The sequence below is a fragment of the Haliotis rufescens genome, unplaced genomic scaffold, assembly GCF_023055435.1.
Source record: "Haliotis rufescens isolate VD_foot unplaced genomic scaffold, xgHalRufe1.0.p SCAF_9, whole genome shotgun sequence".
Lineage (NCBI taxonomy): Eukaryota > Metazoa > Mollusca > Gastropoda > Lepetellida > Haliotidae > Haliotis > Haliotis rufescens.
In genome coordinates, this window is record NW_025964383.1 from 34,133,901 (window position 1) to 34,148,541 (window position 14,641).

Sequence of the window (14,641 nt, forward strand, 5' to 3'; positions counted from 1 at the left end):
ATACCATAGATCACACTTTGTCTAAAATAACCCACAGAAAGAAAGGTAAATGTACTGAGCATGGCAAAGGAAAACACAGATGGTGCTCACAATGTTTATGATACAATGGACTTGGTAAAAATCTAAAATAACCATGTTTCCTCAGATAAGGAAAACAATTCGCTGATGTAAATATATTCACTCAAACATATACAAACACAGAAGCACCATATAGCATTGATGTCAGATATGTCTTATTTATTTTTTCAGGAAGCAAAGATTTAATATAAAACAAAGGAAAATATATTTCTACATCATGATGTAAATGCCGTAAATCATGATTCTGAGTTAACTAATAATTGTGATATTGATGTTAATGTCGTTGATGTTGATGATGGTGATGATGATTATGATGTTATTTATGCTGCTGCTGCTGCTGTTGCTGTTGCTGCTGATGCTGATGATGGTGATGATAGTGATGATCCCATGTACATTGGAGCAGTGCCAATTTACACTTGTCAGAGGGTTACACACAGTACGTGATACAGACAACCAGCTGTAGGACTTTTATTGTTGTGGAAGCCTCGGTGGCTGAGTGGGTTAGATCGCTGACTTTATGTGCTTGCGATTAGGTGCCTCACACTGGGAGTGTGGGTTCGAATCCATGATGGGTCTCAACCTAAATAAGTACTAGAGTCTGTACTTTACTAAGAAAGTGTTACATCCAGTATAACATTTGTTACAATGTAAATGCTGTAAAACATGGTTCTGAATTGGCTAGTAATTGTGATAATGATATAGTTGCCAATGTTGCAACTAGGATGTTGTTGTTGATGATGGCGATGATGATGATGGTAATAACTCTACAATTACCTTAATAATAGTCTTAATATCTTAAGTTTAAATGTATGCGGCCTCAGAAAGCGATTAGAATATAAGGCAGACATTGATCTAATAACTAAAAGAGAAATAATTGGATTTCAGGAAACAAAAAACAAACAGTTGGATGAGTTAAATATACCCGGATATGCCAACCATGCAGCAATATAAATGCTGTTAGCATCATTATTACATTAAAGTGTCTTAATGACCTATCAAGGCATGTTACCATCTTGATCTTCATTTAATACATGTTATAATTGAATACATACATATATATATACGTATGATCAAACACATGGTTATTGCCAGTTCATGTCAAAGGTGAAGGGAGTATTGTACCTGCAAAATACCCAAATTGGTTTCATATATTTTTATCATTCAACAGTTCCTTTTGTTCCGAAGGTGAAACGAGATTCTCTCTAACCTCTGCAACGCCAGTGAACGCGTTATCACTATACACTTTCAGTTCCGTTAGAGTATCATCCAGAGGACTCAGGGTATTTTTCTTTGGAGTTGAGAGAAAGCCAAACGCAGAGGCCGAGAACATCATTGCACCTGAAAACCAACAAATACATCAGTATCATGTCCTGCTTCATTTCAGATGGAAACCAGTTTAAGTGAAGATGTACATTCAAATCGTCTTTATCTGGATGGTACCGTTTCCAGTACAATCGTCCGGAAACTCAAATCAGGACTAACAATTCATGGTAATAGTAATATATGTTTAATTATGAATATGTTCCGTCCAGAACTAGGAAATTCCGACATAAAGGGTCCAGACAAAAGTGGTTTCAATGTTAAAAGTTTCTGAAATGTATCTTCTTTGAACTAACAGGTTCTTTTCAAATCTTTAATTGTCACATATTTATAACGATTATATATTCCTAATCTTCAAACCTTCAAATGAATTATACAGATAGATGTTTGTCAAAAGAATAATTGGGAGTGCTAATCGCGTTAATTGGCAAGTTAAAATGAACATGTTCTCTGTGTGAAATTGTCCAAGGTGCCACTGAAACATGTACACAGTCAGATCTAGAGTAAACATAAGTTAATGAGTGAGGGAGAAAAGGCGTTTGGTTTACCGCTTGTTTGAACATTAGGACAGATATATCAGCTTGATGTGGGGGAAAAGATGCAGGTCTTAGACGTCTACCACTTTGGTGAAACTCACTAGCACGGGTAAAACTGACAAATCTAGAAACATAATCAAGGCGAAGCTTGGACTTTGAAAGCAGGATCATAGGTTTCTGGCAGAAGTAATGAACACAACTCATGCCTTTTGACGACTGGTTCACCTGTGCCCAAACACAAATCACGAGGCGTTGGTGTTTCAACCAATTGATGCAGCATACTAGTTTATTTCTATTCCTTAAAAGTTACACTGTCATGTACACACAACTCATCATATTAGAACAGAGCCTGATATAAGTCAGCCTGTCGCTAAGGTGCAGCCTGTGATAATGTACAGGCTAAAGGAAATAATTAATGTAATGTTTAACGTCATGTATATTCTCTCGCGGGAACATTTCATGACATGTGGCTGAATGACTTCTTTTGTACATAATGGGCTGTTTAACACATTCAAAGTACATCGCACACTTATCAACCATCAAAGATTAGTGTTTGTTATTAAGTATCCGGAATATTCCAGCAACGGAACAGGCGATTCGAAACTGGCAAATCAGGGATTGATATTATTGTATTAATGTTGTGCTATTTAATGTAGTCAGTGGAATCAAGAATTAATGCAAAGTTGTTGTTTTTTACCAAATCTGAAACAATTTCGATTTCCAACAGATAAAAGACTCCCCGTAAGCGTTCAAATGGTTTAATTTGCCATACTGACTTCAGAAAATGCGTGATTTCGTAAAAAACCTGAACATGCTAAAATGTCAATTTACAAATCAATAGCGTGTGTGTCCACCTCTGGTTGCGATGCAAACAACACATCTTCGTCTCATGGTATGGGCCAGGCGTCGCACAAAGTCTTGTGGGATATCTGTCCATATCTGCTAGAGCATGTTTCGAAGTTCCTGGAGTGTCTTTGGAACACGTGGTTGACGTCGAAGGCGCCGATCCATCTCATCCCACTTGTGCTCGATTGGTGAGAGATCAGGGGAGCGAGCCGGCCAGGAGATGACATTCACGTTGGTTTGTTGAAGAGAATCCTGAACAAGTCGGGCAATATGAGGCCGGACGTTGTCATGTTGAAAGGCAATGCCTTGGCCATGACGACGCAAAAACGGTCGAACAACAGGGCCGATGATCTCGTCGCGGTAGTGCTGTCCATTGAGATTTCCCTCTACCACTATCAAACGGGTCCTCTGTCTTGCTGTAATCCCACCCCATACCATAACGGTGCCGCCCCCGAACCGATCTTCTTCCATGACACAATGATTGACGTAACGTTCACCTCGACGTCGGTACACTCGAATCCGTCCATCGCTGTGGCTGGGGTGAAAACGACACTCGTCAGTGAATAGAACTTGTCCCCACTGCATGGCCGTCCAGCATAGCCGCTGTCTGCACTACTGTAGACGTGCTTGACGGTGGTTTCCTGTCAAAATGGGACGTCTGGCGGGTCTTCTGGCGACAATCCCTGCACATCTGAGGCGACGACGTACGGTTTGTGAAGATATTCGTCGAAGGCCAGGGATACTGTTGCTGGCTGGAATCGATTTTGTAGGTGTGTTGTTCGAATCCAGTTGTCTTATCGATTATTGGTTACGCGTGGCCTGCCACTCCGAGGATGGTCTCTGACTGCATTACGTTGCAAACGATGCAATAAACACCACATGGTGTTTCTGTGGACGTTAAATGGTCTTGGAACATCACGTTGACTCGATCCTGTTTCAAGCATACCAATGGCTCACAGACGCTCATTTTCGGACAGGCGTGGCATTTCGTAAATTTGAATAATTGCGTAATTTTGTTGTTTTCCTAAATGGTTGTTGTCAGCACGATGCTAAACAATGCATATGGAATCCCGTTAACGCACATGTTTTTATACCCATTCTTGGATAGTGAAATGCATGGGGCTTTCATAAACGTCAACTTTTGCATGGAATGCATGCTTTTTCCGTAGCAGCTGCGTTTAAGTGAATTGATTCCATACATGTACTACAATATTGAAAAACAAGCTTTACTTGTTTGAAAAATACACTGAAATATTGGTGTCACAGGAACTTTTGTAGTTGAGTATATAATTAGATGCTCGTGTAATGTGTATAATTCCGGGGACTGAGATAGAGCGTTAAGTGGAATATTCTATGATGTGATAGCTCTGTATGGAAATTTCGAGAAGCTAGCTAGACTTTGTATAATGGGACAAGAGCGTGGCTCTCGCATCTCTTACACGTTTTATTACACATTTCGTCTCACATTTTATCTGACATTATCAAGACCAGCTTTCGTATGAAGATCACCCATCACCCCGGATTCCATGCCTAGGCCCATCGCGGAAGCTTGAAAACTGTCGTGGCTGGGTGCATTTATTATTATAACTGACTTTTGCTATAACCACTGACCACTGTCATCATACTGCCATTAAATTGTGTACTACCACTCTATTGTGTACTGCCATTGTAATTGCTGTGCAGTACTTGTATTTGTGGTTGGTTTCACCCTAAATACTTTTACATACACATTTCTGGGTGGATATATATTCACCATTTTGATAAGGGATAACAACATACTTGGCACCCCCATCAGTATGAGTTCTGTCTTGTACCCTGATATTGAGTCTGGAAGCCAATCGTTGAATCTAGACATTTTGCTTGGAGTTTGTACAGGAGGGAACTGGTGTAGTTAAGGACTGCTTAATGGTTTGTCTTAGTGAATATTACATGTCATTGATCAAACTGAATTCACCAGGGTAGATGGGGAATACTGTACTTTTCAATACTATTGCCAAATATACTAGTAATTCAGGAAACAAATGATTTCCACAAATAATGCTTACAGATAACAATTTGTTTGGATTTCATTGTTGTCGTTGGTAAAGAAAAGCTACCATCCAAATGACACAGAATGAAATGGTTTTTTTAAAATGAGTCATTAATTTTGCACACGATGCACGTAAAGCACAATGCACGTTAACGTTGCAGGGACACGGGCTGCATGTTTATTACAAAGCGCTATCAAGGCACGTCGTAAATTGTCTGCATAGGTAGAAGGCTAGACATCACAGATCACGTGCTGGTCTGGAACTGTTTCGTGAGAATGCCATGGAGACACTTCCATGGCCAGAAAGTAGTCCAGAGCTTAATCCAATAGAACATCTTTTGGGGCCATCTATTTCTGCCGATATCCACCAGTGCAAAATGTGCGAGAACCTGCTGCTGCATTGCATGGGTATTGAGCTAGAATACATCAACATCAAGAGCCATGTCTGCTTCATGGAATGAGTAGGCATCTAGCGGCAGTCGTTCGCGTGCAGATAGGTTAGACAAAGTACTAGTATTGATGAGAACTGTGTTTCTTGCATGTTCTGACATTGGTTTAGGATTCCGATCATACAGAGTAGTTTGAAGCAGTTCAATATTTATTTTCACTAATTGTTTTTGGTGAATATAACGTTTTTCTTCAAATAGCCATCAATTAGGAAAGAAACCTACTGTGTTTTAAAATGTGCTATTCAGTCCCACTAAGTTGACAAATCTGTTACCCCCAGTAAATGATACAAATTAAAAAAAAATGCCTATCCCTCTCCACCCAAACTGGGATGTGCCAGAACTTGACCCACATCGCGGTCATCCAACTGCCAATGACTGCCATCATCGAAGCAATCAGGTTACGGATCAGGACATCAAAATCGTCGCCAAAACCATCCGATATCAAACGTACCGTATTTCCTCTATTAGACACGCGGCCGTCTATTAATATCACGAGAGCCATTGACCCAGCGTGTATTAGAGACCCAGCGTCTGATGGAGGAAATATCGATATACAGTTCTTGTGGGTGATAGAACGGTCACCATTTTCTATGGATCGGTGTAGGCTATCGATATATATTCATACGCGCGGTTATGGTGTAAAAAGGCTTAAAATATGTAAATCAGGTTTCTAGAAAGTTCCAAAACGGAAACCTCTTTCCTATTCAAACCCTTGTTTTCTTCATGACTGACAACTCTGGTAAGCAGTAAACATCATTGGATACTGTTAACTCTAACATATTTATCACTAGGCCACAAGTAAATTGGCTCATGCAAATATGGGCGTTGCTTAATTAATTTCCAGGAGTATATATATATATGTATATCACATCTCTAAATTATTCATAATCGTTTTAATGACATACCGCAGTGTGATATGCTCCGTTTTAACATGGTATAATACGAACGGAATGATGCATATGTACCACAGAAGACATTAACATGCGTGAACAAATCTTCTTGATCGATACCTACCGGAGAACAAGAAGACATTGTAGTAATCACCACTCGCTTCCAAAATGGCCCCTACAACAAAATCAAATACAATTTACTATTTTTGTCGAAATGATGCTCCATTGTAAGTGGTCACTGGCAATTTAACCTTTATTCCTATCAGTTAATGGAGTGTATAAGATATTATTTTGCTTAACAGAAATCAGTTATTTATGCATGTTTAATATTACAATAATATTAATGAGTAGACGTCAAACTAGTTAAAACTAGAAAGTTGTTTGTATTGCATGCAATGACAGTAGCAGCCCTTCACGCCATTTCATGAACTTATTATCCCCCGCCACGAAGTGGAGGAGGGATATTTTAACGGGTGCTCTCCGTCCGTCCGTCCTTCCGTCCATCCGAGTTCCGAGTAGAACTAAAGACACCATGAGAGATATCTTAACCAACCTTGGCACATAGATATGCCTTGTGGTCAGTTGGTGCCTTTTGAAAGTTTTGGATTTTTCAAAAACATATTTTTCGAGTTTCCATTGCAATGACTTTGACTTGGACTGAAAATGACGGTAGTGCTCATTTCCCTAGCAGATCTTGAAAACCGTACAATATGTCTTCACCAAACGTGGCACATAGATAGGTCTAGGGATGAACCGGTGCCTTTTTTATAGTTGTTTTTCTCAAAACAATGTTTTTCGAGTTTCCATAGCAACAAGTTTGATTTGACTAAAATTGGCGGTAGTGCTCGTTTCCAGAGCAAATCTTGAAAACGGGTACACTATTTCTTCACCAAACTTGCCACATAGATAGGACTTGTGGTCAGATGGTGCCTTTTGAGACTTCTTTTTCAGAACATTATTTGTCGAATTTCCATAGCAACAAGTTTGATTTGACTGAAAATGGCGGTAGTGCTCGTTTCCGGAGCAGATCTTGAAAACCGTACAATATTTCTTCACCAGACTAGCTCATAGTTAGGGCTAGTGATGAACTGGTGACTTTTGACAGTTAGGTATTTTTTTCAGAATGTTTCCTTGGTAAGAAACTGAACTTAGGCTCTATTACGTGTAGCATTCGTTTCCGGAGCATAACTCAGAAACCATTTACACATTCTACAAACAAAAACCATCTACACAGGGTTGTCTGAGAACCGTTAAGATAATTACCTAATTGAAATATACCACTTGACTTGAAATTTAAAGCACAGCCTGGTCAAGTATATACAATGCTCAGTGGGATCAAATCAAGGAAAGTCCTAAAACAAACTTGTAGTAAACAAAACAGCATTGGATGAGATGACTAGAAGGCGGAATGAAAGACTGTTCACCTGGACACACCCTGTAGAGATCAGTCATGGCGTGATGCCCTCAAGGTGGCTCACTTGAATGTTCGATCACTCAATACTCATTTTGAAGATGTGAAGAATGAAGGGTTTGTCGGTATGGTTCATGTTTTGTGTTTCACAGAAACTCACATCAATGATTACAGTGAAAGAGACTTCCAAGGATATCAAGTCTATGCAGTCGACACTATACATGGTACTGATGTCTATGCGATGTAACGTCATCTCGCAGTATTGAAAACATTTCCATTCTTGTTGGCAAGTTCTGCATTGCCTGTGTGTATGTTCCTCCAAAAGTGTCATGGGCACGGTTGTAACATTCGCTTACTGATTTCATGCAGAAAATTTAAGGTCTCTCCGAGCAGCATGAATGTTAACATGTCCTAATTACATGGACTTTCAACTGTGATCTGAGTGGCAAACTGAAATTTGAAGATTTCGTTAATGTTCAGAAAATGACTCAACTCATTCCCTCTCCAACTCACTGTCTTGGAGCTTCGCTGTAGTAGTTGTTTCTGATCATAAAAGTGATGTGGTTTTCTAGACACCAGTCTACTACTCAGATCATCAGATGATTGGTGCTCGGTTAACCTCTTGATAACCCCTGTTTTCAATGATCTCTAAGTAAAGTAAGAACTCCTTATTTTTCTGAGTATTGTTTAAGTAACATCACAACTCATCACAAATAAAGTTGCGCATTCTATGAAAAGACCGAGAAACACCGGTAATAACTTTTTAAGTCCTTGCAATTAGGCAATTTATAAAATGGTCCAGTGAACATATTTCACAGGGGCTAATGGCGGGGATATGAGTATTTCATGCCTGTTTATTATCAGTCTGATATAACAGTCAACCTGTCAACAGCTGCAAGACAACGGGTGTCAATCGCTGTGCATATTGCTTTGTAATAACACAAAAGCCAGTTCCGCATGGAGAATGAATATCAGGCTTCATAGTCTGCATAGTCCACCACCTGGTACAACATACCAGAAAAATCAATCAGTTACCAACTGTTAAACTATGCGAGTGCAAATGCGTCACCTACAATGAGGTCACAGGTATGTTTTTTTATTAGCATGCCGGGATTTGTTTTAAGGATTTCTTGTGAAACAATTTGTCGCAAGCAAGATACTGTAACAAATATGAAACATGTTACACACAGAAATGGTACTTCTGTTTGTTAAACATACAGCAGTGGTGGTGGTGGGGTGGGTGGGGGTGGGGACTGATGTATGAATGTCACCCGTTTAAATTTCATTCAACATTAATTAAAAGGCAATTTGCAAGTACATATCAGGACTAAGGGGATATATTGAAACAAATATGGCTGCTGTGTTGAGTACACATACTAATTAATAACTTTGTATAGTTGTGTGAGATGCAGTATGATAGCAAGCATAAGCATGCAGACTAAAACAGACCAGGGTCTGCAAAAAATTGTAGGTAAAGGCCATATATATATACTCTGCAAAAAGCGAAAACGCAAAAGTGATTTTAGATGTATATTTTATAAACCATATAAATAATCAACAGAGGGTAATCGATTGATCAAAATTGTCATTGTCATTGACGTGTGTTCTATATGATACACATGGAACAGTCATCTGTTCTCAATATCTTCTATGGCCACCATTAGAGTCCAAAACTGACTGGCATCGTCGTCCAATGGAAGTGGTAAAAAGGGATGTTGTCAGTCTTGCCGTGTGAGGTCGGGCGTTGTCTCGTTGGAAAATAACGCTCGCTCGTTACATAATGGGAAGAACGTGTGGCATCATCCCTGTAACGTTGTGCCGTTACATTCCCAAGAACTTGCACCAAGTTTGTTCTTCTGGTGTCGGAGATGGCTGCCCACATCATCACACTACAACCACTAAATCTGTCCCCTTCACGTATGCAATTTTGTGCATAACATCCCCCACGATGCCTGTAAACACGACGTCCGCCCTCCGCACGTCGAAGCATGAAAGGTGTCCAAACTTGTCTCCTTCGCAGTTGTGGCAATTCGATGTGACCTTGACGCCATTAACGTCGCAGCCGATGATGCAGGTCCGTCAAAATGACACTTCGATCTGGTCGTTTAACGCGAATATCAGCGCGTAAACGGTTCCTCACTTTCTGGGCTGATATCCCACACAATGCTGGTATTGCCGTAGTTGTAGATGTGGCCATGGTGGATCTTCACGTAAGTGACGTAGCCGTATTATCTGTCCTATGCTCTAGTAGTGGTACGTGGTCGACCGAATCTGGAAAGGTCCCGTGTTGTCCCGTGTGTCTGATAACAGTTCCACAATCAGGTAATGGTGCTTGGTGCTATGTGGAAAAACCTGGCTACACCTAATGATGATTCCCCTCTTTGCCGTCGGACGATGGCGTTATTGCGTTGTGCTTCCGTCAGTCGTGGCATGTTTTCGCTGTTCACTTGTTGTAAGATTGCGATGGCATGCAAATGAAAACTCAACAAACTTTTAAAGACCAAGAAGTGATGTAGCATGTCATGTTGGTTTGTTTCAGCGCCAGGCTCTCACGTGATTAGTTCCTTTGCGATTTTCTGCAGTACCTCATTTTTTCCACACAAATCAATCCGAATCCATGCAGAAATGACCAATTCAATTTTGGTGTTAATTTTGTATGGGTGTTGGCCATACAGTCAGATATTTACGACTTTACCACTTTTGCGTTTCTTGTTTTGCAGAGTATATTTTTGAAATGAAAACTGGCTATCTTACATTTCCGATGTGTAACGTTGTTTTGTTTGATGGACATTTGGAGGACATGTCCATTTTGTATGCATCAGCGACAAAAATGATATAGGGTATCATCATTATTTGAGAGCAATTCATAAACACATGCTCATGATCATGATATTGTCGTAATCGTAGAATGGACTCTGCTTTTATTAAAGATGTCTAATGAATATGGAAAGAGCTTTGGGGCTTTAATTTTCATGTATTTGAGGTGGGGGTACTTACCTGCAATTGGGGGTCCAATCAAGTAGCCTGTTCCACAGAAAAACATAACCACACCAACACCAGTGGCAAAGTTTTGAAGTCCCAAAATGTCAAGTGTTATTGTATTCATGAGTACCCAAACACCTCCTGTGTACAATCCGAGGAAAAACCCATAAAGATTTTTCAGCTGCGAAGATGATTGGAATAGAGGCACAAAAAGTGTGAAAATAGCCATGATGCCAGCGGTTGATGTATGCAAAATTGCACTGCCAATGTCCTCGTCATTGGATGCAATTCCTGTGAGAATACGCGAGATAACGCTCCCTGTGCCGGACAATGATATCACGAAGGAAGCGTCCTTGAATGTTGACCCCTCTTTCATGAAAAAGTCTGGTAGAAATAAATATTCTGTTGATGCACCAAGAGCAAAACAAAAAATACTGACTGCAAAAAGTAGGAACGATATATTCTTGACGACATTCACAATCCCGGCACAGTCCCCACACATTAAGAGTATTATTTTGCTTCTGAGTGTTCCACCTCCCGAAAACTGTCTTTTTTTCTTCCGTTCAATCTCAGAAGGGCGCATCAGCATACCAGTAGCAGAGGCATGAAACACAATTCCTCCAGTTATAAGAAAGGCTCCATGGAATCCGTATGTATCTAGCAGGTACTGAACTAAGACTGGGTGCACAAACATGCCTAGTCCTGCCCCAGCGACACAAATCCCTTGAGCAACAGCTGCGTTTTCAGGAAAGTAGTATCCAAGGACAACAATTGCACCGGTCCCCGCCAGACCCGTGCCTAAACCTGAAATAGCATGCAACAATTAGAAGTGATTTGTTTCTATTGTGTCTTCACAGTTACTTGACCACAAATGACAGTAAACCTAAGACCATTGCTTAAACTGGTTATCCAAGACGAGATCAGGGGAGACATACAGATATTGTTGAAATTTTACATCCGCAACGTTGTGAGTGTGTATTTCTTTCATAAAACATGAACTATACTTCTCTTTAAGAGTTACCTCCATAAACGCTGATAAATATATGCATTTTGTCTTATTATCTTGTTGCGGAGTTGAACCATATCCAGCTCTAAACCATTTGGATATATTAATTACGATTAGGAGAGCAGCAGCCAAGTTCTCCGCGAACAGCACTTGGAAGTTGAAAAGTGCTCCTTAATTGTAAACATTCCTAACTCATATACATTTAGAATATTTTGCGATGGGTGCAACACTGCCAATATTTTGACAGCAGGTAGCGTTCTTGTGCAGATAAGCGTCTTTTTGTAGATCTTTGTAAACGCCTCATCCAGCACTATTCCGGCTATGTGACGGCGGTCTGTAAAAAATCGAGTCTGGACCAGACAATCCAATGAATGATATAGTGAGCAACGATCCACGCAATTGGGATACGATGACATACATCAACCAAGTGTGGCCGAGCCTGACCACTCTATCAATTTGGTTGCTTCTGACGACAAGCATTAGGTTGGGGGGGACCTATTCTAACCCAGAATCCATACATCCACACGCGGCTGAAGATCTTTCGTCAGTGGTGACTGTGATATGTGAGTTGGGAATCTATTCATTTCTAATCCATTTTAGAATGTGACAGAAATACGAATATGACTTCCGAACATACCTACAGTTGAAATGTATTTGTTCAACAATATCCTGGTTTTTTTGTTTGTGTGTGTGTGTGTGTGTGTGTGTGTGTGTGTGTGTGTGTGTGTGTGTGTATGTGTATGTGTGTGTGTGTGTGTGTCTTTTTTTCATTCATGGGTCACACAGGGGCTGCAGGACAACACACTTGTTTTGGCACTTGTTACATACCTGCTACTACAGCATATGTCATGAACAGCATTCGTATATCAGTCACAAGACTGCTGCTAGCAAACCCAATCATCATAAGAATCCCTGACACAACCACGCATGTTCTGCAGCCAAACACATTGATTACAAGGCTGGCTACAGGCCCTGAAACAGATAACGATAACAAAGTATGTATAAACAACTTTTGATAGGTAACTATGTATGCATGTATATTAAGAAGAAAATCCGAAATTCCGAAAAAACAAATGTGGTGTTCACGTATACATACATATTCAATTGAAATTAAATCATGTCATTGTTAACTGAAAACATAAAGGTGTTGTTTCATTTAACATTCAAGTAGGAATGCATCACTAGTTCATTGTTGTTCTGACTATTTTTGTCATAGTGTAATAGAATATTTAATTCACCCCTGAAGATTCTTTCCAGGGGAAGAAATACTCTCAGTGGAATCTTTTGCCAATGATACTATTTCCGCAGCCAGTATCTTACTAACACTGGAATATTTTCCCAAATGAAAATCCTTTCCTCTGGACACTATTAAACCTGAAAAAATTAATCGTTTACAATAGGACCTGGTAAATAACCTGGTATATACGAAATATCTTGTCGTTTTGCCATCTGTGTTCTTTACATATATGACTTTTCCTGAACAAAGACTTCCGCATATGATTTTCGCTGAAATAAGACTATTTCAAAAAATGCAAACGTTTCAAAACCAAATATATTGTAAAACTTTACAGGAAATATTGCTCAGGGACAAGAAGTTTGAACAGTGCCTGCGTAATAAGACGAAAAATATCAGGACTAGTTGAAGTGTCGATTCTTTTCACGTACCAGCAAGGGCAAACATACAGCCGAAGATGGATCCTATCCAGGTGGTAAGAACCAAGTCCTCCTCAAACTCTTTCAACATGGCGACGTGGAACACGCCAATGGCGTAGTTGACGCTAGGGCCCAGCATCATCGTCGTGAAGGAAGCAGCTAACACCACCCATGAGTACATTCCCTCTAACTTCATTTTACAACTGCAGGTAGGTTATATTCTAAATTATAAAAGGTGACAAGATACAGTTATTGTCTTGAGTTCATAAGATTTCGATGATATTATATTAATCATTGGGTTAAAATAAGTATTTTCCTACACTTTTCTGTGAATAGGAACGCAAGTCATCAGCATTAAAAACTTTGGTGTAACTTAATGCTCATCGTATCTGGCCGTCAGCTGGCTTTGTTCACCGCTCAGTACCGCACTGTGATGACGTCGCGGTTTCAAAAACGTGCACATTGTATCAAAACTCTTACACCGTTCTTTTTACTCACACTGTAACCAAATTGTATAAAATTCAACTAGAGTTGATTGTCTCTCCAACAGTACCCCAACAAATCCCAAAGGTATAGGTACTTCCTCGCCCTCGACGAAAGTGCCGATATTCTAGGCTATATTTGATACCAACGAAACGATAACCATCGCAGGTGAAAGAAGAAAACATTATTGTAAAGTATTACAGTACAAATATCATAAATATCTAGATTAAGTGAAAGAGAAAATTGCGAAACTAAGAAGTACCTGGATTAACTCATTGTTCACCAAAAAACATTTTCTTATATTTTAGGTTTTATAAATGCGACTTTAGAACTATATTTCCACCTTGATATGTATATATGCATTTAAGGACACACGTACATCTCAAGTAAAGTTTGAAATAGATAATGATGGTAGATCAATGAAACTAATAAAATTGTGTACTACAAAAGGGAAAACAGAATATGACACTGAATTACGAAAATAAAACTCGTTAATATAATATAATATAATATAATATAATATAATATAATATAATATAATATAATATAATATAATATAATATAATATAATTATATATGGTTTTCAACAATTGTACTGATGAAAATGAAAAAAGGGAACACTTTGTTTTAGACAAAGTAATATGATATGCTATCATGGCTTCACAGCCTTGTCTGCCAAATACACGATGGAAACAATGCACACACATAAACTCACACACACACACACAAACACACACACACACACACACACACACACATTCTGACATGACTTAAAATCGTATGCGCGCTCTTTCAAATGTACTGATAGTAAAGCTTATTTCATATATTTTTCATTCTTCCCTTATTCGTTTCCATCGGTTTATATATTTCCTTTTTTCCTATAAGATTTAAACTTGTGAAAAAAAATCTAAATAAACATAAAAATGCATTAATTTCATATTTCTCCTGGAAAAGATTT

General features: G+C 39.2%; 1 protein-coding gene across 1 annotated transcript; it reads right to left on the bottom strand.

Annotated features, from left to right (window-relative positions):
* Positions 1-392: 392 nt before the first annotated feature.
* Positions 393-13,434, bottom strand: LOC124147775 (monocarboxylate transporter 12-like). The gene is made up of 5 exons (XM_048391180.1): positions 13,213-13,434; positions 12,376-12,519; positions 10,557-11,345; positions 6,273-6,323; positions 393-1,416 (listed from the first exon to the last, which is right to left on the bottom strand). The coding sequence occupies exons 1-5, from the start codon at positions 13,394-13,396 to the stop codon at positions 1,223-1,225; spliced, it is 1,362 nt and encodes a 453-aa protein (XP_048247137.1). The 5' UTR covers positions 13,397-13,434; the 3' UTR covers positions 393-1,222.
* Between the last annotated feature and the right edge of the window lie 1,207 nt (positions 13,435-14,641).

What these genes read in the sequence shown, in the direction of transcription:
- LOC124147775 (XM_048391180.1), bottom strand. Translation starts at nt 13,396, where the DNA reads ATGAAGTTAGAGGGAATGTACTCATGGGTGGTGTTAGCTGCTTCCTTC. An exon ending in GACATATGCTGTAGTAGCAG is followed by an intron (nt 11,346 to 12,375) that starts GTATGTAACAAG and finishes ATGCTATTTCAG; the next exon opens with GTTTAGGCACGGGTCTGGCG. An exon ending in GATTGGACCCCCAATTGCAG is followed by an intron (nt 6,324 to 10,556) that starts GTAAGTACCCCC and finishes ATTTTGTTGTAG; the next exon opens with GGGCCATTTTGGAAGCGAGT.